Here is a 22,587-nt window from a genome sequence, read left to right as displayed (position 1 = left end):
AATAGCATTAATGAGACCACAAATGTCGAGAAAGAGTCCAAATCATCAGCATTAGCGATCCAACAAAATCATGACATTGTAAACTCACATTTATCTTGCCTCCGTTTGGTTATTTTGGAGTTGAAATAGAAAACGCACCACTTTTGCTTCAGATTCTGTGTCTCCCTCTCGCTCTCTGCCCCTCCCCCCACTCGCACTCTGTCTCATCAAAAACCAATAAACATTTAAAAAATTAAAAGGAAAAAAAAAGGGGGCACCTGGGTGACTCAGTGGGTTAAGCGTCTGACCTCAGCTCAGGTCATGATCTCATGGTTTTTGAGTTGGAGCCCTGCATGGGACTCTGTGCGGACAGCTGGGAGCCTGGAGCCTGCTTCGGATTCTGTCTGTCTGTCTCTCTCTCTCTCTCTCTCTGCCCTTCCCGCACTCACGCTCTGTCTCTCTACCAAAAATAAACATTAAAAAAAAAAAAGAAAAAAAGAAAACACACCACATTACTTTCATTTCTGTTAATGTTTTTATACACTGATTTAAAAAATTAAGTTTCAGGGGCGCCTGGGTGGCGCAGTCGGTTAAGCGTCCGACTTCAGCCAGGTCACGATCTCGCGGTCTGTGAGTTCGAGCCCCGCGTCGGGCTCTGGGCTGATGGCTCAGAGCCTGGAGCCTGTTTCCGATTCTGTGTCTCCCTCTCTCTCTGCCCCTCCCCCGTTCATGCTCTGTCTCTCTCTGTCCCAAAAATAAATTAAAAGAAAAAATTAAGTTTCAAACAGATTTTAAAGAAAAGGAAAAATCCTTTAAAGGAAACTCACTCCCAGATTCAGGAAGAAAACACAGGTTTTAAAACTCAAAAATCTCTTGAAAGGAAAGGAGGCTGTACTTTGGGTATTTAGCACTGACCCACAGTGAGAGTATGTAATGATCACTCTGAGGGAGAGTCCTGGGGTGTCAAAGATGGGGTTCTGGGGCAATTTGCACACTTACTCAGAAATTACTTAGCATCTTCCAACAGTGACTTCAAGACTTGATCTTACCAAGCAGGAGTGTAACAGACAAACATGGATTCTGAGCTCAACTGCCTGAGTTTCCATTCTGAGGTGGCTGCATACATAGTTTTGCAACCTCTCTGAGCCTCTCCCTGCGTCAGCATCACCAGCTGCGAAAATGGGTTGAACAATAACCCTACCTCATGGGTTAACTTACACAAGACATTTAATAAGTGCTTAATGATCTATTGGGGATTTAGAAGCCACCATGCAGAGTAACTTCTGGATCCAATAAGGAAATATGTTAAGAATCATAATGTTCCTCTGCTGAAACATAGAACAAAAAGAGAATCAGTACATCAACAGACCTGGGTTTCCCTTGTAAGAGAATGCCATCTGTCTCCCGGGCAAGCGATAAGTGGGTCTGTTTGGGCAGAGGATGTTTCCCAGTGTCTGCAGGGGTAGGCATTTAACAGGCAGGGAAGGAAGATCCGTCTCAGGGCAAGGAACCACTTACCTGTGACTTCAGGGTTTTTTTATTTGTAAGGAGAGACACCTGGGCCACGTGACCTCTGAAGTTCTTTGTAGCCCTTTAGTCAGACCGTATCCTACATGCTGATTCCTCTTCTCTCACACAGTCAAGACAAAGCTAAGAGCTGCCACATGAGGACGATGAGGGGAGTGTGCACAGATGGTCCTAGAGGGCCAGAAGCAGACAGGGAGCGGTACCTAGAGATCCTCAACAGGACTCTAGTTCTGAAGGTAGGCTTAGGGCCACATGGAAGGCAGCTAGTCACTAATGCCCAGAGCCAGAAATTTCATTCCTACCCCCTTTCCCCATATCCCACCTGCAAACCCCTTCTAGGGGCTAATGAACCACATTTACTTACAGTGGTATAATCTGTGTTCTTTTCTTCAAACATAGCCTTGGGTTTAAAAGAAACCGCACAGGGAAGGACCGAAATTAACTCTCCTGTGCAAAAGGGGTCTCATCGGGAGGTGAAGCCCATAGACACGGTTCTCTTGGTGGAACCTGATGATAGATCTGCTTCCGCAAGCAAGGGCTTTCTTCTGTCGTAATTTGAACCCAGCTCCCTCCCTGCAGACACAGATAATGATTCCAGGGACAGAACCACATAGCATTCCATCCACTCCCATTCTCCTCAGGGAGATTTAAAGTTTGCTACTTTTCTTTCGGCAGGCGAACCACTAAACAGATTTCCCACGTGTATTCATTTTACTCTCTCGATGTCCCTTGGGAATTTTTATGTGCATTTGTTTGGGATTTGTGTGTGTGTTTTTGTGTTTGCTTGGGATTGGGTGAGGTCAGGATGTCTCTAAACTATGCAAGACCCTGGCACAGAAAATAAAAAAATTCAAGATCATGTCATAAATTAATTTCTCTCAATATGTATTTTACCAGCCTTAAAATTTCCCCACACTGGAATTCTTTCTGTTTGTAGAAGAGAGGCTGTGATCGCTTGATCTTTCATGGTAGGGGTCCCATGGGTCCTGTTAAGACATCATCTCGGAGAAATAGATTTCTCCTAATAGAGGAATGTTATTGCCAGATAATCACTGAACATTTCTGACTTACAAGTATTTTTGACTTGGCAGTTTAGATATATTTCTCCCTTAATTTTCTTTTTGTAAAGACATTTTTAATGTTTATTTTTAATTTTTGAGACAGAGCATGAGCGGGAGAGAGGCAGAGAGAGAGAGAGGGAGGCATAGAATCCACGAAGCAGGCTCCAGGCTCGGAGTTATCAGCTCAGAGCCCAACGCGGAGCTTGAACCCACGAACTGTGAGATCACGACCCGAGTTGAAGTCAGACGCTTAACTGACTGAACCACCCAGGTGCCCCTCTCCCTTAATTTTCTGAAGTTTATCCTCCATTTCAAACTTCTTGAGATTTCTGGACCACATTTTGCTTCTTCATCCTGAGTTAAGACTTACAGTTAAAATGAATTTCTCTCTCTCAATCTCTCTCTCTCACCCTCTCTCGTGCACTAAGTGATGTTTGATGATAAGAAAGTCCTTCCACTTCTAACTTCCAGAGGGTCTATCTAAAGTTTCAGTTCTTAAACTGTGGTAGAAAAGGCACTTCAAAATAAAGGTAATGTATTTAATCTATTGGACAGGGAAAAAAATATATATATATATGGAGGCGAGGCATATTGGAGTTATTTCTTTTCTTAAAATAACCTGGGTCGGATAGAGCCTCCCTCCACATACCTCCTTATTCTTCAACACAGACTCTGAATTTTATTCAAGTACTACTCCCCGACCGCTCCCACCCTTGAAATGCTTATTCCTTGTTCCAAGTCAATTTTATCCTTGTAGTGTCCATTTCACTTCAAACATAATACCAATCCTTCAAAGCATTCAGGGAGCCCTCTTCACCTATCCAAACCCCAACTGGTCTCCCTTCTCTGGAAGACTAACAGCACTTACTATAACATCCTTCAAAATTGTGCTTAAATAATTTTACACCCTTATTATTTTTATTGTTTGCATTTCCTGTATTTTACAAGGAAAACAAGATTGTTACAGAAGAATACGTTTCACTCACCAACACCCAGATAGAACCAAGTTGGTGCATCCTCATTCAAATATGTATAGTTACCACTTTTATTTCTTTTGATTGAACAGTATGATGATATTTAACACAGTGTATTGTGGATACAAAGGAGCTTATAGTTTGTCTCTACTATTTTGTTTCTAATCTTTGAAGTGGAGGAAGCCAAAGCATTCCTTGTGAAAAGTCTTAGACTTCTTTTATTATCAATAATTCTATTGACTAATATTTTATATTTTAGTGAGAATAGGTATTATAAAGTATACTTGGCTCTATCATTAGTGATGGACCTTTATTAAAGAAGGTCAGTATAGGGGCGCCTGGGTGGCTCAGTTGGTTGGTTGAGCATCCGACTTTGCCTCAGGTCATGATCTCATGGTTTTCAAGTTCGAGCCCCGTGTCGGGCTCTGTGCTGACAGCTCAGAGCCTGGAGCTTGCTTCAGATTCTGTGTCTCCCTCTCTCTCTGTCCCATCCCCACTCATGCTCTGTTTCTCTCTGTCTTAAAAATAAATAAAACATTAAAAAAAATTTTTTTAAAGATCAGTATAGAGATAGAAGTTTTTACAGATCACAAATACAATACCTACAGCTGCACCCAAATATCATGTTAATATTTTGCCATCTCTGAGACAGAAAATCCTCCTGCAGAGGGCATGAGTCTGTTCCCTTCCCTTCCCTTCCCTTCCCTTTCCTTTTCATTGTACCTTGCACATAGAATTTCAATGGGGCGTTTGAAGAAGATAAAATAGTACAAATGATGATAAGAAATGAGAAGTGTTGATGACTGTTTTCACCACAACTTCTGTCATGATAAACATCTCTAACTGTATGAAGCTGTTTAAGGATGTGCTCCATCAAAACAAGGGGACTACACTGAGAAAGAGGAAGACATGAGATTAATGAACTAAGGAATCTAACATGGGGTAAAGGCAGATGGTATTGCCAGGCAAGAGCCAGTCCAGATAGAAGGAGAATGGAAATCTCCTGAAGGATGGACATATTATTTGAGGTGGCTGATGGGAATTGAAAGATAGAAAAAACCTTAGGAAGAGGGACTAAGAGTCCAGGTGGGGGGAAAAACACAGCAATTGGTTACTATCACCTTTATTACTTGTATCTATAAGCTGTTAATTGCTATATACTTCCTGCTTAGAAATCAGATGAGGGAAAATATTAGACTAATAAAGAGTTTTCTTTTTTTTTAATTTTTAAAGTTTATTTATTTATTTTTGAGAGGAGAGAGAGAGAGAGAGAGAGAGAGAGCATGCACACAGGAGGGGCAGAGAGAGGGAGAGAGAGAATCCCAAGCAGGCTCAGTGCTAACAGAACTTGAACTGATGCAGGGCTTGAACTCATCAACCATGAGATCATGACCTGAGCTGAAACCAAGAGTTGATGTTTTACTGACTGAGCCACCCAGGTGTCCCAAGAGTTTTCTATACAAACTTGTTCACACTGCTGATGTGCTGTGGATAAATGGACTTCTGTGGGGGTGTTGTTTCTTTCTTCCAGCAGATTTTTCCAGAAATTGTGTCCCCTTGGTTGGGTTGATCAATGCGACAACACTATATTGCACCCTGCTCAGGATTGGAGAGTGGGTGCTGACCACTACTATCTTCCCTAATCAAATGTTTATCATAAACCAGTAATGTGTCAGACACTAAGGGATACAACTGATGGAGACAAAATCTGTATTCCCCTTGCTCACATTCTAGTGGTAAACAGGAGAGCTACACTCATGTTACCCTCTTTCTTAAAAGTCTCCATGCTCCTTTTTTTTTTCAATATTTTGTAAGGTTTATTTATTTTTTTATTTATTTTTAATTTTTTTTCAACGTTTTTATTTATTTTTGGGACAGAGAGAGACAGAGCATGAACGGGGGAGGGGCAGAGAGAGAGGGAGACACAGAATCGGAAACAGGCTCCAGGCTCTGAGCCATCAGCCCAGAGCCTGACGCGGGGCTCGAATTCACGGACCGTGAGATCGTGACCTGGCTGAAGTCGGACGTAACCGACTGTGCCACCCAGGTGCCCCAGGTTTATTTATTTTTGAGAGAAGAGAGAGAGAGAGAGAGCACCAGTGAGAGAGGGGCAGAAAGGGGACAGAGGATCCAAGACAGGCTCTGTGCTGACAGAAGACAGCCTGATGCGGGGCTCAACCCCACCAACTGTGAGATCATGACCTGAGCTGGAGTTGGACGCTTGATCGACTGAGCCACCCAGCTGCCCCAAAGTCTCCATGCTTCTTTACCAACCTCTCTCTCCACCAACTTTTAGGGGGGGAAATGATTTTTTGTTGTTGCAAAATGGAAATGAGCTCCATATGTAAAAAAATAAAGCAATTCTGAAAAGTACAAAGAAAAAAAATCTAAAATTATTCCAGGTCAAAGCACCCTGAAATAACTATTATGGCTAAATAGCTCAAGAAATCCCAGAGATTTCTTCAAGTAAATAAACAAATTCAGGGCTAATAGGACAGATAGATGAATAATTTAACAAAATGTAATCACATGATATTTTAGGAAAGTATTTTCATTCTTTATTTTGTGTAAAAAGAATATTTTCCCCAAATGAAAATAAGCAGTTCAGAAAAATACAACAATATCACCCACACGTTTGGTTAGTAGACTCCCACATATCTCTGTGTACTTGGATAAATGGAGGAAAGGATAAATAGATAACATTTTAATGAAAATTGTTTCATATTCCTCATGCTACTTTTAAGAGTGTGTGTGTGTGTGTGTGTGTATAAAATCTAGCAGAAAGAAAATTAAGTTCCCACTATGTAACTAAAATGATTATTCTAGTTCAGAGTCCTTTTTAATCTTATCAGATTCTTAATACAATCTTTTTTTTTCAACGTTTTTTATTTATTTATTTATTTATTTTTGGGACAGAGAGAGACAGAGCATGAACGGGGGAGGGGCAGAGAGAGAGGGAGACACAGAATCGGAAACAGGCTCCAGGCTCCGAGCCATCAGCCCAGAGCCCGACGCAGGGCTCGAACTCACGGACCGCGAGATCGTGACCTGGCTGAAGTCGGACGCTCAACCGACTGCACCACCCAGGCGCCCCAATACAATCTTTTTGATATAACAATTTTTCATTATATTTAGAGGTTGTAGCCTTTAGGTTTTTAAACATTATGCCTTATTGTGAGAAAGTATCCATTGGATCCCTAATACTAAAGGATAAGAAGATTAGCACACTTCAATTTCCTACTCAAGATTTCAGAAATCTTGCGTCAGAACTTGAACCACTTAGCAGATACTATTGGTTGTCTGCCTTATGGCCATTACCACTTCCTGAGCTAGTACTGATATTCTTGAGGTATTAGATAGTAAACTTATCAGAGAAAGTGGGTCTCACTGATTAAACCATAATGGATCTAAGCCAAGTTCTCAATTTCATCCTCTTTGTCAGTGACTATTTAGAGATCACCATTTGGCTCAATATTGGCCAACGAAATACAAGGAAAAATCTGCTGAGAGGGAGTAATTATATGTCAGAAAACTCTCCCACCCAAAACATCTGAAAATGGCTCATCTACCAGGTGGACAGGAAAGAGAAAAATCTCCATTTTACCCTTATTCCTAAGGTCTGTTTATTTTGTAAAAAGTGATTTGGGTACAAAGATAAACTGGAGTGATATGATAGAAAATCACCTGTTCCAGACACGTGTGACTCTGAAATATGCTGGTCTTTGAGGAGGTAATGTCTGAGACCCAATAAATTAGAAGAACAGGTAGAAGAGGACTCCACATCTTGTCTTTCCACTCTTTTTACACCCTTTATTGATTGATAGACATTCTTAATTTTAATCTAGTCAAATTCATCAATGTTTTCTTTTGTGACTAACAATTTTGTATGTTATTTTAAAAATCCTTCCCCTTCTTATCTTTTAAAAGCTCTATGTATAGTTCATGTTTGACACTTAGGTCTTGAAAACACTAGGAATTGAGGTTTTTTTGCCCTTTGAGTATCTACATGGTTCCTTAAGTGTGCCGGCTCTCTTTACTGCAAAGCCCTTCCTTTCCCCCACTGAACTGCCATGGCACATCTTTAGTATAGCAGGTGTCATTTTATAAAGGGATGAATCTTGCTTCTGTGCTTCATACACTGTTCAGTTTATTTATTGGTCAGTGCCTGGAAGAGCAGCACGTTGTCTTATTTACCGGCGCTTTATGGCACACGGAAAAATTAAATACTCTCACCTCATTCTTTATCTTTTTAAATAGTACTTGGACTAGCCTTGGCCCTTTGCATTTTAGAATCAGCTTGTGAAATTCTGCACATACCCACACCACTGAAATATTGTAGGATATTGATTAGGACTACATTAAATATATTAATCAATTTGAGGAGATTGGATCTTTATAATATTATGTTTCCCAGTCCAAGAAGTTGGCATATTTCATGTTGTTTACCTGTGTATTTACCAGCTGAGCCACCCAGGCACCGCAAGTTACTATTGGAACTCAATAAAGTTTTCTAATTTTGTCTTTATAGTTTTTTGTACATAGTTTGTTAAATTTATTCCTAAGAGTTTTAAAATGAAGTCCTATAGTCTCACTAGCATTTTGCAAAATTTCATTTCAATTATTTGTTGTTATATAAAAAATGTAATTGAGGGGCGCCTAAGTGGCTCAGTCGGTTGAGCGTCTGACTTCGGCTCAGGTCATGATCTCACAGTCTGTGAGTTTGAGCCCCGTGTTGGGCTCTGTGCTGACAGCTCAGAGCCTGGACCCTGCTTCGGATTCTGTGTCTCCCTCTCTCTCTGCCCCTCCCCCACTCATGCTCTGTCTCAGAAATAAACGTTAAAAAAATTTTTTTAATGTAATTGATCATTGTATTGATTTTGTATCAAGCTGCTTTGCTAAAGTTTCTTATAATTTTAATAATATACCAAAAGATTTCTTTGTATTTCCTACATCTATAATCATGCCATTTGTATATAATCACAGTCTGTTTATTCCTTTGCAAGTGTGTGTGTGTGCACATGTATTTCTCCTTTTTGTCTAACTGTGCCAGTTAGGGTCTCTAGTAAAAAGGTTAAAGCACAGAAAGCAAGTGGTGATAGTCTACATCTTTATCTTATTTTTTATCTTACAGGGAAAGGTGCTAGCATTTCAGCAGTAAGAATGATATCTATTATATGTGTTCTTTTGTTTTTTGGTAGATCCTCTTAGGAATACTTACTGTTATACTAGGTTTAAAGACTTTTATCATGAATTGATGTTGAATTTTGTCAAACACTTTCTTGGATCTACTGATATATATCTTTTTAATGCGGTGAATTATTTTCATTGTTTTAATGTTAGGCAATTCTTGCATTTGGAAGATAAAAACTTTATCAAAATGTAATATTATTTTGTGGACTTATTTTACTAATATTTTCTTTAAGATATTTGCATCTCTGTTCATGAATAGGATTAGACAATTTTCTGTTTCATAATGTTTATCTCAGGTTTTGTATTAATGGCTTAAATGGTTAGAGTATTTATATTCTCATTTTATAAGAAATCCAAAGATAAAGACTACTGAGTTTGTTAAATTAAGGGACTCAGAAGGGCATTCAAGGACCCAGAACCATGAGGAAAACTCACAGGCTTGGAATACTCCAAACCTTCTCTCACACTGATGTCTTCTTCCTCAGAAATCTCCTCAGGGCACCCTTCACCTCAGCATTCCTCAGGCTGTAGATCAGTGGGTTTAGCATAGGGTTGAAAAGGCTGTAAAACAATGATAGTATCTTTCTTTGTTCTTGAGAATGGCGGGATTTGGGGGCCACGTACATGACAATGGCACTTCCAAAGAAGAGCCCCACCACGCAGAGGTGGGAGGAGCAGGTGGAGAAGGCCTTTCTTTGGCTCTCCGAGGACTGGATCCTCAGGATGGCGAACAGGATGCACGTGTAGGACACCAGCACCAGGCAGAGGGGCCCGACTAAAACAAACACAGAGCCCACAAAGAGAACAGTTTGGTTGAGTCTAGTGTCAGCACAGGCCAATTTGAATACGGACATGATTTGACAGAAAAAGTGATCAATTGTTTGTGGCCCACAAAAGGGCAACCTCAGGATGAGAGTAATATGGACCAGAGCCAAGAGGAAGCTGAATATCCAGCAAGTGGCAGCCAGGATAGTGCACACTCTCCAGCTCATGATGACAGCGTAATGTAGGGGGTGACAGATGGCCACATACCTATCATAGGACATTACCACCAAACTCGTACACTCTGTGACAGCAAGTGCCAAATACAAAAAAGTCTGAAGTAGGCATGGAGCAAAGGAGATGGTTTTCTTCTGCATTGTAAGATTTGCCAGCATCTTGGGGACAATGCTTGAGGCATAGGACATGTCGACAATGGCCAGGTTTGAGAGGAAGAAGTACATGGGGGTGTGCAGTGTAGAATCCCAGCAGATGAGCCCCAGGACCATCCCATTTCCCATCAGCGTGAGGCTATAGAATAGCAAGAAGAACCCAAAGAGGAAAAGTTCAAGTTTGGGGTCAACCTGGAATCCCAGCAGGATGACTTCTGTGATCCATGTCTGATTGCTTCCCATGTTCTTTTGACACACAGACACAATGCCACACGTAGGATAGGAGTTTTGGAGCTGAGGGGTAGAAAAGGAGAAAGGAATGATCTGTTCATACAGAGTGAGAATTTATGCAGGGGCCACAAATCAGTAATTCATGGATTCAATCCAGTCCAAAGTCTGTGGTGTTGACCTGTCCATTTGGCTTTTGGAGACATTTAACACCGATATTTATTTACCGATATTAAAAATTAGTAGGCTTCACATAAAAATTGGAGTCTCTGGCTACTGTTTAACAAATAGAAGAAATGTCATTTCTTGAAATTCACTGTAAGCAATAATCAGCTACAGCTAATAAGGAGATAGAGTCAGATTCTCTTCCATTTACCTCTACTTCCACTAATTTCTATTTTCTCCCAGAAATACTATTAACAATAATAACTGACACTAACAATGTTATCATTGCATTTACACTATTGGTTGTATATTTAGTTAAGAAGAAAGACCTGTGCTCAAGAGGGGTTCCTCAGCCTTCCTCTACTTCAAACACATGAAGATGAGAAATCAAAATATAAAATACAACCCCCCAAACAGATATCCAGAGTTTAAAATGAGGTCATTCCCACAATACCAGAAATGAATCAGAAACATGTATGCTCCAAGTGTGAAGGCAGAAAGTTACACCCGGAACTCAGCTTTTACAGAGTCAAGGCAAGTTTTGGGAGATGGAATATACTAATATAATCGCTCAATCCTAAGGGCTTGGATATAAAAAGAAGTTTAAAACAGCTATTGGGCTGCTGGATAAGGTGACTACAAAGAAGACAATATGCTTCCTGGGTCTCTCATTAGATCACCAGAGCCTGAGACACTATTATATTATGTATTACATTTTATATATTGTATATGCAGGGCTCATGGAGCTGGGGTGAAGAATAACAAAAATTCAAAATTACAAGACAGAGAGAAAGAAAAGGTGGAAAAAGCAAAAAAGCATGCTAAAAAAAAATCTTTCACTCAGCAGGTGTGCCTAAACACTTATTTTGGGAAAAATAAGTCCTGCTAAATAGGAAAAACAAAGTAAACATTTGGAACTTGGAATTCACTCAAGATTTAATAAAGCTATGGCACAATCTCCCAAAGACTCCAAGAATGGTTAGGATGCTCCAATAAATTAATAAAGGCATAACAATTACTAAAATGCTTGATAAATTAAGAAAAATGAATAAGGTAGCCATAAAAAAGTGTATAAAATGAATCAAGCACACACATTTGAAATAAGACATGATGCCACATCATTTTGTAACCAATAAGGAAGATCATTTCCAGACCTCACATTAAAGAGAGAAATAGTGCATTGGAAGGTCACATTTAAGAACCCTCCCAGATGTTAATACAGACAAACAAAGGGGTACCATTTTGAAGGTGCAGTCTTGAGACATGATTAATCGACTGAGCAGCTAAACTTAGATGTGATAAAGTTTCCAGAGCAAAAGAATGGAGAGAACAGTGAAGATATAATACTTGAAGTGATTTCACGAAATCAACTCAAAATAGAACTCAAAAATTCAAAATAGACCTAAATCCTTAAATGATAAAAAAAAAATGCATTCCACTTAAGGAGTGCAAAAATTAAATGTTCAGTCAAGCAAAATGAGGTGTTTTTCATTACTGAAGAATATGTGAATCTTCAGATAAAAAAATGTATTCTGATAACAGAATAGGATAAATAAAAATTCCCAGTGATTGGAAGTTCTTAACAATTATCTCTCCAACTGTCGTCTTTCCTCCATCGCCTACATTTCACTGTATCTAGACCCTGTGGGTCTTTTATTCAATCGATGTGTAGTCGATCAACTTATGTCCCTTCCAAAATCCTTTCAGATTGTTTTTCTTTTTCTCTTCACCATGTGATAGACTTTTTCATAACTATACCCTAATTGTAGTTTACTCTATGACTGACACCAGGTTAACATTTATCCCATCTACCTAATTTTTTAAAAATTTAAATGACTTTACTTTTCCTTCCTAAGACTTTAAAGGTGATTCTTACCATACACATTGTTCTTGATTCATTATAGTGCTCTTTTTATTTCATTCATAGGTTTCATGATTTTGTCATAGCAGCAATAATTTCATTTGTGTCTTCAGCAACTTTTGTTAGACTGCTTTATCATTTACTTTTTCCAGGATTAAGAGGAAGTACTAAGAGTTACCAAAGGTAGAAACAATGAAATACATAGGAAGGACAATTCAATGGCCGCTGACGGCAGAAAAGGGTCTGAAGACATAAGCTACTGCCTTTAATGTGCCAAAGAGCTAGGCTGATGTTCCAAAATTTTGTATCTTCAAGAACTCTCTTGAATGAATGAGAGCAAAGTGATGCATTATTGGATATACAAATAAGAAGGGTATTGATACCTACAGATCCTTCCTAGTATACTATTAAAGTATATTCCTCAGGAAGAATAAAAGCGAACTAGAGGTAAATCAAAATACACAAACAATATTGACACAGCACTTGAAAAATTATGCTGGTAAATTTTATAGCCTGTGGATTATAAAATAAATATTTTGGTATTTTGAAGAGGTGAGATGAAATCTTTTAAAAATACTAAGTAAACAAGGAAGGGATGTTTGATAAGTGGCAAGTGCTGAGATTCTTGATAAGAATTGAAACCCCAGTGACTTTAAATTTTTTAGAATAATTTATTAAATTTGGATATTACCAATTAATGAAAATCATCAAAAACAGACATAAAATGTACAGTTTCCAAAATTATAAGGCAAATAAAATAGATTAAAAACATTATCAATCCAGCAGCAGGCAGAAGGGAAAAAAAGAGAAAGAAACAAATAAAATTTTGATCGAACACACAAAATAAGCTGGCATTAATCAATGTATATATATATTATCACATTACATGTAAATATAAGTCACTAAAAGACACAGTTAATCATATTAGATGGAAATCAGAAAAACAAGTTACAAAACCCTTCAAGAATCATACCTAAATCACTCAAACATAAATCAAACTCTCTCTGTGTCTCTCTGTCTCTCTCTCACACACAAACATACACAAAGGCTAAAAAATTAAGTGAAAAAAAGGGGAAAAAGAGAAAAAAAGAAATGAGAAAACAAGTTCTTGGCCACATAACCACATAATATCATTCCAAAGCATTTATTGGCACAGAGGAGATACTGTACAATACTAATTGGGGAAAAAAATCCACCAACAAGATAAAATTCAGGACCCATTTCCTAAAAATAGACTTAGCAAACTTCAAATAGAAAAGAACTTTAGGGGAATCTGGGCGGCTCAGTCAGTTAAGCATCTGACTCGATTTCAGCTCAGGTCATAATCTCACAGTTTGTGAGATCAAGGCCCACATGGGGCTCGGTGCTGACAGCACAGAACCTGCTTGGGATTCTCTTTCCCTCTCTCTGCCCCTTCTCCCCCCTTCTCAAAAAATAAGTAATAAAAAGAAAAGGACCTTAATCTGAGAGAGAGTATTTACAAAACCTATAGAAGTATTATACCTAATTAATGAAATAGTAAAAGCTTTTTCTCGGAGTTAGGAAACAAGCTTACTGTGCTCCACTTACACTAATGTCTAGTTAGCACTGACTCTATAACTAGCCAGAAATAAAGCAGAAAAGAAAAAACAAAGGGCATAAGAATTAAAATGGAGAATATAAAATGTCATTATTCACAAAAACACAATTATGTATGTAGAACATTTTAAAAATTTATAGATAAATTATTGAAATCAATGAGTGATTTTGTAAAACTCTGAATTCAAGGTCAATGCACAAAATGAAGGATGTGTGTGTGTGTGTGTGTGTGTGTGTTTATAGATTGGAAAATTTGTAAAGTTCCAAATCTCTCCAAACTGATCTATACTTTCAATGAAATTCAAATCGGAATCCCAGCAGGTTTTTTTTACATGTGGAAATTAATAATCTTATTGTAAATGTTATATGAAAATGCAAAAGGTCAAGGATAGCCATGGGAATCTTGAGAAGGAAGAATGAGGTAAAAGGAGTTAGTCCATCAACTACCAATACTTATCACAAAGTCACAGTGATTAAGTCAATGTGGTATTGGGCAAAACAGATCAATGGAACAACTTGATTGACTCAGAAATTCGGAAACACGCACACACTCATGCATGCACATTCAAGTGCACTCACATGATCTACAGCAAAGGTGGCACTGGTATTTGTGATACATGATGCCAGGTCAGTTAACTATCTATGTGGAACAAAATTAAAACATGGCCCCTAGGGGCACCTGGGTGGCGCAGTCGGTTAAGCGTCCGACTTCAGCCAGGTCACGATCTCGAGGTCCGTGAGTTCCAGCCCCGCGTAGGGCTCTGGGCTGATGGCTCAGAGCCTGGAGCCTGTTTCCAATTCTGTGTCTCCCTCTCTCTCTGCCCCTCCCCCGTTCATGCTATGTCTCTCTCTGTCCCCAAAATAAATAAACGTTGAAAAAAAAATTAAAAAAAAAAAAACATGGCCCCTACTACACCTAATACACAAAATAAACTCCAGGTAGGTTTTAGATCTAAATGTGAAAGGGGAGAACAAACTTGCCAGAATACAAATTAGAGGATTTTAGAGCTGCAGATATTTCTTACACAGAATCCAAAGAAAAGATTTTCTCATTACAATATTAAACACACTGATGTGGATTCTCTTACTTTTTTTTTTCTTTTTGCATTTTTAAAATTTAAGAACAACACATTTTTGCTTTGTTTTTTTTTTTAAACACTTTTTGGGACCCTTGGGTGGCTCAGTTGGTTGAATGTCCGAGTGTTGACTTTGGCTGAGGTCATGATCCCAAGGTATGGGATCCAGCCCTGTGTTGGGCTGCACACTGAGTGTAGAGTCTGCTTAAGATTGTTTCTCTATCTCTCTCCCTCTGCCCTTCTCCCCAGCTCACATGTGCACTCTCACAAAAAATAAAAATAAAAATAAACTTTAAAAATTAAAAAAGAAGCAATTCTCAAAAGTGACTTAATAAAGAGCTCATTTAAATTCTTTAAATTTTATAAAGCAAATGTTGTCACTGAACATGGTGCCAGACATAGAACAGAGGTGAAATCGTTTAGTAGTAGTGGCTTTTACCACATTCCCATCAGCTGTACTTTCCTCTAAACTTTACTAAGTGACAATAGTGGTCACATAATTCCATTCTAGGATCTGACAAAGAGTTTCCCTAGGATGAGGACTCCCATCCCTGAACAGTAAGCCTGGAACACCAAATAAGAATAAGCGAATCAGGCACCTCTCCCAGCTTCACTGATAAAGAAAAAATAATAATGGAACTTTGTCCAATAGGTATAGGATGTGTCCCTGACACTGATCAACACCTCCCTCCTGGGAGGCTTATAAAAGAAGCCCCAGTGTTCTCACTTTCCTGGTTGGAAAATATCTCTAAGCTGTAGTAGGAGCAGGTAGTTCAGTGGGGGAAGAAATGACAGGTCAAGGAAAATTGCAGAAGATCTCTGGCTTCATCTTCTCCAATTATAAAAGGAGGCTAAAGGATTAGATCCTTCTTAGGCTCCTTTCTGTTTGATAACATGAGTCACAGACATCTAATTCCACCAGGTGTGAGTTCCCATAGGTGTGACTGGGGAGGGATTGTGACAGCATGAATGCCAGGTGATACTGTGAGGACACCCCCCACCCCACAACATAGTGGGAGAAAGAGGTCTTCACAGAGGAGACTGTTCCTTCTTTTTAAACCTGACGATTTCTGCCAGCCTTCTGGCTTGCTCTTGTGTTAACCATCAACCAGCTTTATATATAATGATTTGTACAAAGGGGAATGCTATTTCTGGTGTATCTCTTAAACTGGGCTTGAATGTACAGGAAAACTCACAGAGATGGGGGAATGAGTTGCCAAGTCCCTGGAGCGGGTTTGGTGGATGAGGAGACACAGATATCCTTTCTACCTTGACCAAGAGGACAGTACTCAGGAGTGTTCAAGACACATCTGGATATGAGGGCGTTGTACTCTGATCACCTACAACCACCCCAATTCACAGAGGCATACCTGTGCATCCAGGGAACACATTACAAAGCGTCTTCACACATTGTCTTCCCTACAGACTAGTGTAAAACCTGCCCAGAGTTCTCCAGCTTTGTCATCCGTGTGGGTATGTGTGCGTGCACCTATTTATGCAGAAAAGTGAGAACTCAGGGAGAATGGCATGAGTGATCCTACTCAGGAGGACCTTGGCCTGAAATGTAGCAGACACAAGTCATATTTCATGGCTTACGTCACACAGTACAAGCCTCAAGTATTTGGACGTCTTAGGGACTTGATCTTCAAGTGTGCCTGGTTCCATGTCCCCTTTTGGAATGGTTTAAATGTTACGGTGTAAGTGTGCCCCCCACCCCCAGGGGGCTTGTTAAAGAAGCACCTATAGTCAAAGGACTAGATCCTCCCCAGGGAGTGAACAATCTTTGCTGAATAGTGTTACTGTAAAGTGAATTATAAAAAATTCCCATTGCAAATACTTAGTTTTACATGGAAACTCACAGAGATTGAACCTTATTCCCTCCGTGTTTTCTTGTCTTCCTTTGATTACAAGCCACTCTCTAAATATTTCTTCCTTTTTTTAACATTTATTTTTCTATCACAACTTTAGGGAGGTAATTTTAGTGTCTCTGTGCTAAGCCTTTAGGTGTTAGACTGAATTTCAACAATGAATGTCTCTGTCCACCTCCACACATCTGGAGGAAAACACAAAACCCAGACGACTCAGACCCCTTTAAATTCATGAATATTCACATCAATTTGACCCTTGATGCTACCAGAGCGCTTCCTGTTTCCTGTTTCTCTAGTCTCCTCGCCAGGTGATTTTTCCCCCATATTTTCTCTCTTTAAGCCTCCCATGAGTTCTCCCACCCACAGTCCCAGCTACTGACTGACAGTGACTGAGGACACAGAAGAATCAAACAGGAACTTGCACAACCCTAACTAACACATTGACGGAGTTCCTGGACCTGCACTTATTCCCAACTCCTCGTCTGTTACTGCGAAGTCACTGGGTTGTCCGTCATGAAGGACAGTCTGCCACTTATGCCAGGAATCCAGCCCTCCCGCCTACTCAAGAACTGTTCTCCCACCATTTGTCTCAAATGCCTTTGCTCCTATTCCTTTAAACATATCTAGTCAAATGTGAGACCGTTTTTCTCACCAAGCAGTCAACCATCCTGACTTTGCTAAACCCAATGACCGGTTCTCTATCCTTATCTGACTTGACCTGCCAGCAGCATTTAACACAGTCCATTGCTCCCTCTTTGAAACACTCCTTTCTCTTGACTGTCATGATATTCTGCCTCCTCCCACCCCAACCAGTGGTCCTCCTACTTTTCTGGCTCTTCCTTCTCTGTCTCCTTGGCTGGTTTCTCTTCATTTCCCATGTCCATGAACACTGGCATTTTTCAAGGTTTGTTCTTTTTATCTATTTTCTGACCACTTTCTATGGGGCCTCCTTGGTCCCAAGGATTTTACATGCTGATAACACTTAAATTAAAATGTCCTGCCAGGCCTCTTCCCAAATACAGTGTTCTGGACTGGATGTTTGCCTAGTACACATCCGTGTGAATCAGCAGTGCCCACTGACCTCCTATCTCAAGAGAGTAAATCCATCATCATTAGAGGCACTGACAAGACTCCAGTTGTAAGCTTCCCTCTCATGCCTTCTCTCTGTCGTTGAGAGTGCCTGCTTTCTGTAGACACTGTTTCATAGAATACGTTTAAAAATGCACTTCTATATACTTATCCCTTCTGTTCTCTTTCTCTCTTCTCTTCCCTCTCTTTGGTGATCAATATTACTTTATATATATTTTTACATTGCTAATTAAACATGTAAAGTGCTCATTGTATTCTCAGAGGTTGACAAAATTTAGTCTTAATTCTACAATTTGGATTAGAGTTTAAGAGTACAGGATTCATGGTCTGCCTAAATTCTAATCCTAACATTACCATTTATACTTTAACTGCTATTTGCTATCATATTAGGTGTTATGATGTTTTGTTCCTCTGTTCATTCCTTCATTACTGGCCCCTTTTTGTTAAATATTTTGTAGTGCACTGTATATTTTTTGAGTTATTTTCTTAGTGGCTGCCCCTTGGGCTTATGATCAGCATTTTAATTTATAATAATATGGTTTAGGTTAAATCAACTTAATTTCAATGGTTTATAAATAACCTTCCTGTGATCATCATGCTTTCATAAAGTGAAAATTAACCCAAAATTAGTTTTGTAGAATGATACTACAGATTTATTTACTTCTTTGCTCTTATATTGCTTAAACCTTATTCTCCCTCTCCAGAGGCTGCAGAGATGCTGATTTCCACTATGAGTGTAGGGCTGTTGCTTTTCGAGGATTCTGCAGAGCTGGGGAGAAAGTGATGGAAACACAGCAAGTTGAACCATCCCAAAACTCACTGTTATTAACAAGGTCAGCAGTGTTTCTTGCATGAACACTCCCCAGATTGTTGCCTCTTTTTTCCCCCCAGAGTTCTTAAACAGTCAATTTATACCAATTTGTCAGAGTACTTTTTTCTTTATGGAGCAGAAGATTTTTGGAGATCCTTGCTACATTATTTCTGTTGACCAGTGCTTATATTTTTTGAAGGAATATATATAAATAAGTATATATATTAATACTATGTTAACATATATATATATGATCACATATATCCATATTGTCCATAATCGTATTTATTTTCACACAGCTTTAATTAATTTTTAAGATAAATTTTGCTTATATGATTCTCAGAGAGTCTCATAAAAATGCATTGCTTGGGCAAATTTATAAATAATTTTCCTGTGATCATTGTGCTTTCACTAAGTGAAAATTAACCTGAAAATATCTAATATTACTTTCATACAATGATACTATAGATTTATTTTTTCCAAAGACCTCAATAAAAGACTTTTACAATTAAGAAAAAAGATTTTACTTTCCAGACTTGAAATAAACTCTCTATTTGTCATTTTTTCCCCATAGCGGAGAATTTTCCAGTAGCTGCTTAAATGTTATCTTTGGTAACTGACTTGTACTTAACAACATTTGGCCGTCTGCTAATTATATTCATTTGATTCTCTGTTCTACCTCTGAGATAATATATTAGTTTTCTAGGGCTGCCATATTAAACTATCACACACTGGTCTGCATAAACAATAGAAGTTTATTTTCTCACAGTTCTAGAGGGTGAGTAGTCTGAGATTTCAGTGTGGACAGGGTTGATTCCTGCCAAGGTCTCTCTTCTTGGCTTGTAGATGGCAGTCTTCTCCTGTGTCTTCACATGCTTATATCTGTGTCCTAATCTCTTCGTATAAGGACATCAGCTCTGTTGGGATGGGCTTACTTTAAACACCTCACACTGATATAATTACCTCCATAAAACCAGATCTCCAAAACATCCCCCTTTGAGGTATTACAATGCCATGACTTCAACATATTAATTTTGAGTGAACACAACTCAGTCCAAGACAGCTAATTACTTGCTTGTCAGACAATGAAACCTTACCACATGGTATGTATGATTAAGGGCCACAAACCAACTTGCATAGCATTTGCTTCCCAAGTACCTGACTTGATCTTTCAGAATAACCATAACTTTTGGAATATGGTTCAGGATTATACTGCCCAAGTTCTTACCGTGTCCTTATATTTACTAGCCAGACATCTTTTGGTTTTTCTTGTTGGTCGTGGCGTCACAGTTATATTTTTCATTCTCTATCCCATGAAGCCATGGCTCATGCTCTTCCTAACTTAAATTGATTATGCCTTAGAAAGCATTACTATCATGGGAATTTATACAGGAATTGTATTTTAATTGCAGAACTATTTTTGAAAGAGTAGACAACTGCTGGATTTCAAATATTGAAATTACTATATATCAATCTCTGCTAATTGCTGTATCTTAAACATTCTGCCAATACCTTCCTTTATTTTATAAAATGTTGTCTCTGAGTCCTGATGGCAGAAAAATATACAAATTTATTTCCATTCATTCAGAATATTTAATATAATTATATTACAAGTATGTCCACTATTCAGCTGGTCAGAAGTTATTTTCATTTTCTTGTGTAGCATTGACTTGCAATGCCAGAGGGAGGAAAGTAGAATGAGCTTTCTTGGGAGCTAGGAAAGTGTGAAGATGAAAAGGATGCCCTTGAGCATGTTTATGAATCCTGGTAAATATTGGATGAGGTGATTTCTCGGGTCCCTTTAAACTCAGTTATTTTATTATTCTACAGATTTTCATGAAGTTCGCTCTTTTTCAAGCATCCTCTTCAGAGCAGCTTTGACTTCTTTGTTCCTCAGACTATAGATCAGAGGATTGAGCATGGGATTGAAAAGGCTGTGGAACAGGAGGAGATATTTCTTCTGCTCCTTGGGGTTCCCATTACGGGGCCCAACATACATTATAATGGCTGTGCCATAAAAGAGTCCAACCACACAGAGGTGGGATGAACAGGTGGAGAAGGCTTTCTGGCGCCCCTCCCCTGATTGAATCTTTAGGATGGCACATAAAATATAAATGTAAGATATCACAATGGAGGAGAATGGTCCTACCAACACAGATACTGCCCCAGCCAAAACCATAGTCTCATTAATGTGGGTATCTGCACAGGCAAGTTTGAGGACAGCTATAATTTCACAAAAAAAGTGGTTAACTTTCTGGGGTCCACAGAAGGGCAATGGTATGAGTAACACTAGATGTACTAGGGCTAGGAGAACTCCTAAAATCCAGGAAGTCAACGCCAGGGTGATGCAGACTCTCCAGCTCATGATGACAGAATATCGGAGCGGGTGGCAGATGGCCACATACCGATCATAGGACATCACCACCAGGAGAAAACATTCAGTATGAGCAAAACTCAAGAAAAGAAAGGTTTGTGTCATGCAGCCAGCAAAGGAGATGGGCTTGTCTGAATTCATGAGGTTTACCAGCATCTGGGGCACCGTGTTGCAGGCATAGGCTATGTCAACGATGGCCAGGTGGGAGAGGAAGAAGTACATGGGGGTGTGCAGTCTGGAGTCCAGCCAGATGAGTCTCAGGATGAGCCCGTTCCCCAGCAGGGTGAAGGCATAGAACAGGGAGAAGAGCCCAAAGAGAAGCATCTGAATCCTTGAGTTGAGAGGAAATCCCAGTAGGATGAACTCTGTGACAGAGGTCTTATTTCTCCCCATTTCTGTGTGAGACAGTGGGGCTCACCAAGCCTGAATGCCTGAGGGAAGGGTTTAAACATGATGGATCTGTGTTTGTCGTTGTTTATTTCCTAAGAAAATATCTTCAAGGATGCTTTTGTCCTATCAGTTACTTACTAAGTGAAAATTATGCATTCCAAATGAAACAGAAGGAAATTTTTTCACTTCAATAAGCTAAATGCTAATATTCTGTTAAAATATTCAGTAAATCTGGGATGCCTGGGTGGCTCAGTTGGTTAAGTGACCGGCTTCGGCTCAGGTCATGATCTCACAGTTTGTGGGTTCGAGCCCTGTGTCGGGCTCTGTGCTAACAGCTCAGAACCTGTAGCCTGCTTCAGATTCTGCATCTCCCCCTCTCTCCGGCCCTCCCCTGCTCATGCTCTGTGTCTCTCTGTCTCTCAATAACAAATAAATGTTTAAAAAAATTAATAGTATTCAGTAAATCTTATGTTTCTTTCCAAACCAACTTTCATCACGGTTCAAATGTTAATACTTAAGTGGTCTTCATAGGAGCGGGTACTTTCCTCAGTTTGGAATGATTCTATCAGAGGTTTGCCCATGCATATTCTCAGATTGCAGTATGCATATCTCCATACGTGTGAATTTGTACTGATGTCTCTTAGCTAGAACATATCTAGAATATGAGGATGGGAAGAAGGATAAAGTGAATGTCAGAAAAGCTTCCATCAGGTTTTCTCATGAGTTTTTGCCTTCAATATATAAATTATTTGTTAGCCTTGTGATCTTCACTGACAGTATAATCTTGAACAAAGTGAGAGAATGGCAGGCTGTTTGCAACAACTCTGGCCAGGTTTCAAATGGAGACCTTTGTCTTTTGACTCTTGTACCCACAATGTTCTATTCTGATTGTGCTATCTCATCATCAGGATGTTACCCCACCACCCCTCTTATACTCTATGGTATATTTACATTCTGTATCTATCTACCTACCTATCTATTTCCTACACTAATTTAAGGACTCTTGAGTCCTTATTACGTGCAGTGTGTTTTCTATATTATTCTATTCCATTATTTAGTAAGAATTTTGGTTAGGGCATTCCTGGGTGGCTCAGTCAGTTCAGTGTCTGACTCTTAATTTCAGCTCAGGTCATGATCTCACAGTTTCATGACCCCACATCAGGCTCTGAGCACTGACCACATGGAGCCTGCTTGGGATTCTCTCTCTCTCCTTTTCTCTCCGCCCATGCACCACTTGTGTTCTGTCTCTCTCAAAATAGACTTAA

The 22,587-nt window shown here is 39.3% G+C and overlaps 2 protein-coding genes across 2 annotated transcripts; both read right to left on the bottom strand.

Annotated features, from left to right (window-relative positions):
* Positions 1-9,192: 9,192 nt before the first annotated feature.
* Positions 9,193-10,125, bottom strand: LOC122486508 (olfactory receptor 2A12-like). Its single transcript, XM_043585882.1, has one exon. It carries the CDS (start codon positions 10,123-10,125, stop codon positions 9,193-9,195), a length of 933 nt encoding a protein of 310 aa, XP_043441817.1.
* A 10,267-nt stretch (positions 10,126-20,392) lies between these two features.
* Positions 20,393-21,325, bottom strand: LOC122486507 (olfactory receptor 2A25-like). The gene has a single exon (XM_043585881.1). It carries the CDS (start codon positions 21,323-21,325, stop codon positions 20,393-20,395), a length of 933 nt encoding a protein of 310 aa, XP_043441816.1.
* Positions 21,326-22,587: the final 1,262 nt, after the last annotated feature.

Source organism: Prionailurus bengalensis, chromosome A2 (assembly GCF_016509475.1).
Source record: "Prionailurus bengalensis isolate Pbe53 chromosome A2, Fcat_Pben_1.1_paternal_pri, whole genome shotgun sequence".
NCBI classification, from domain to species: Eukaryota; Metazoa; Chordata; class Mammalia; order Carnivora; family Felidae; genus Prionailurus; species Prionailurus bengalensis.
This window is presented reverse-complemented; position numbering and strand designations above follow the sequence as displayed.

Bases quoted from the DNA above. Each gene is read 5' to 3' on its own strand.
- LOC122486508 (XM_043585882.1), bottom strand. From the start codon at position 10,125: ATGGGAAGCAATCAGACATGGATCACAGAAGTCATCCTGCTGGGATTC.
- LOC122486507 (XM_043585881.1), bottom strand. From the start codon at position 21,325: ATGGGGAGAAATAAGACCTCTGTCACAGAGTTCATCCTACTGGGATTT.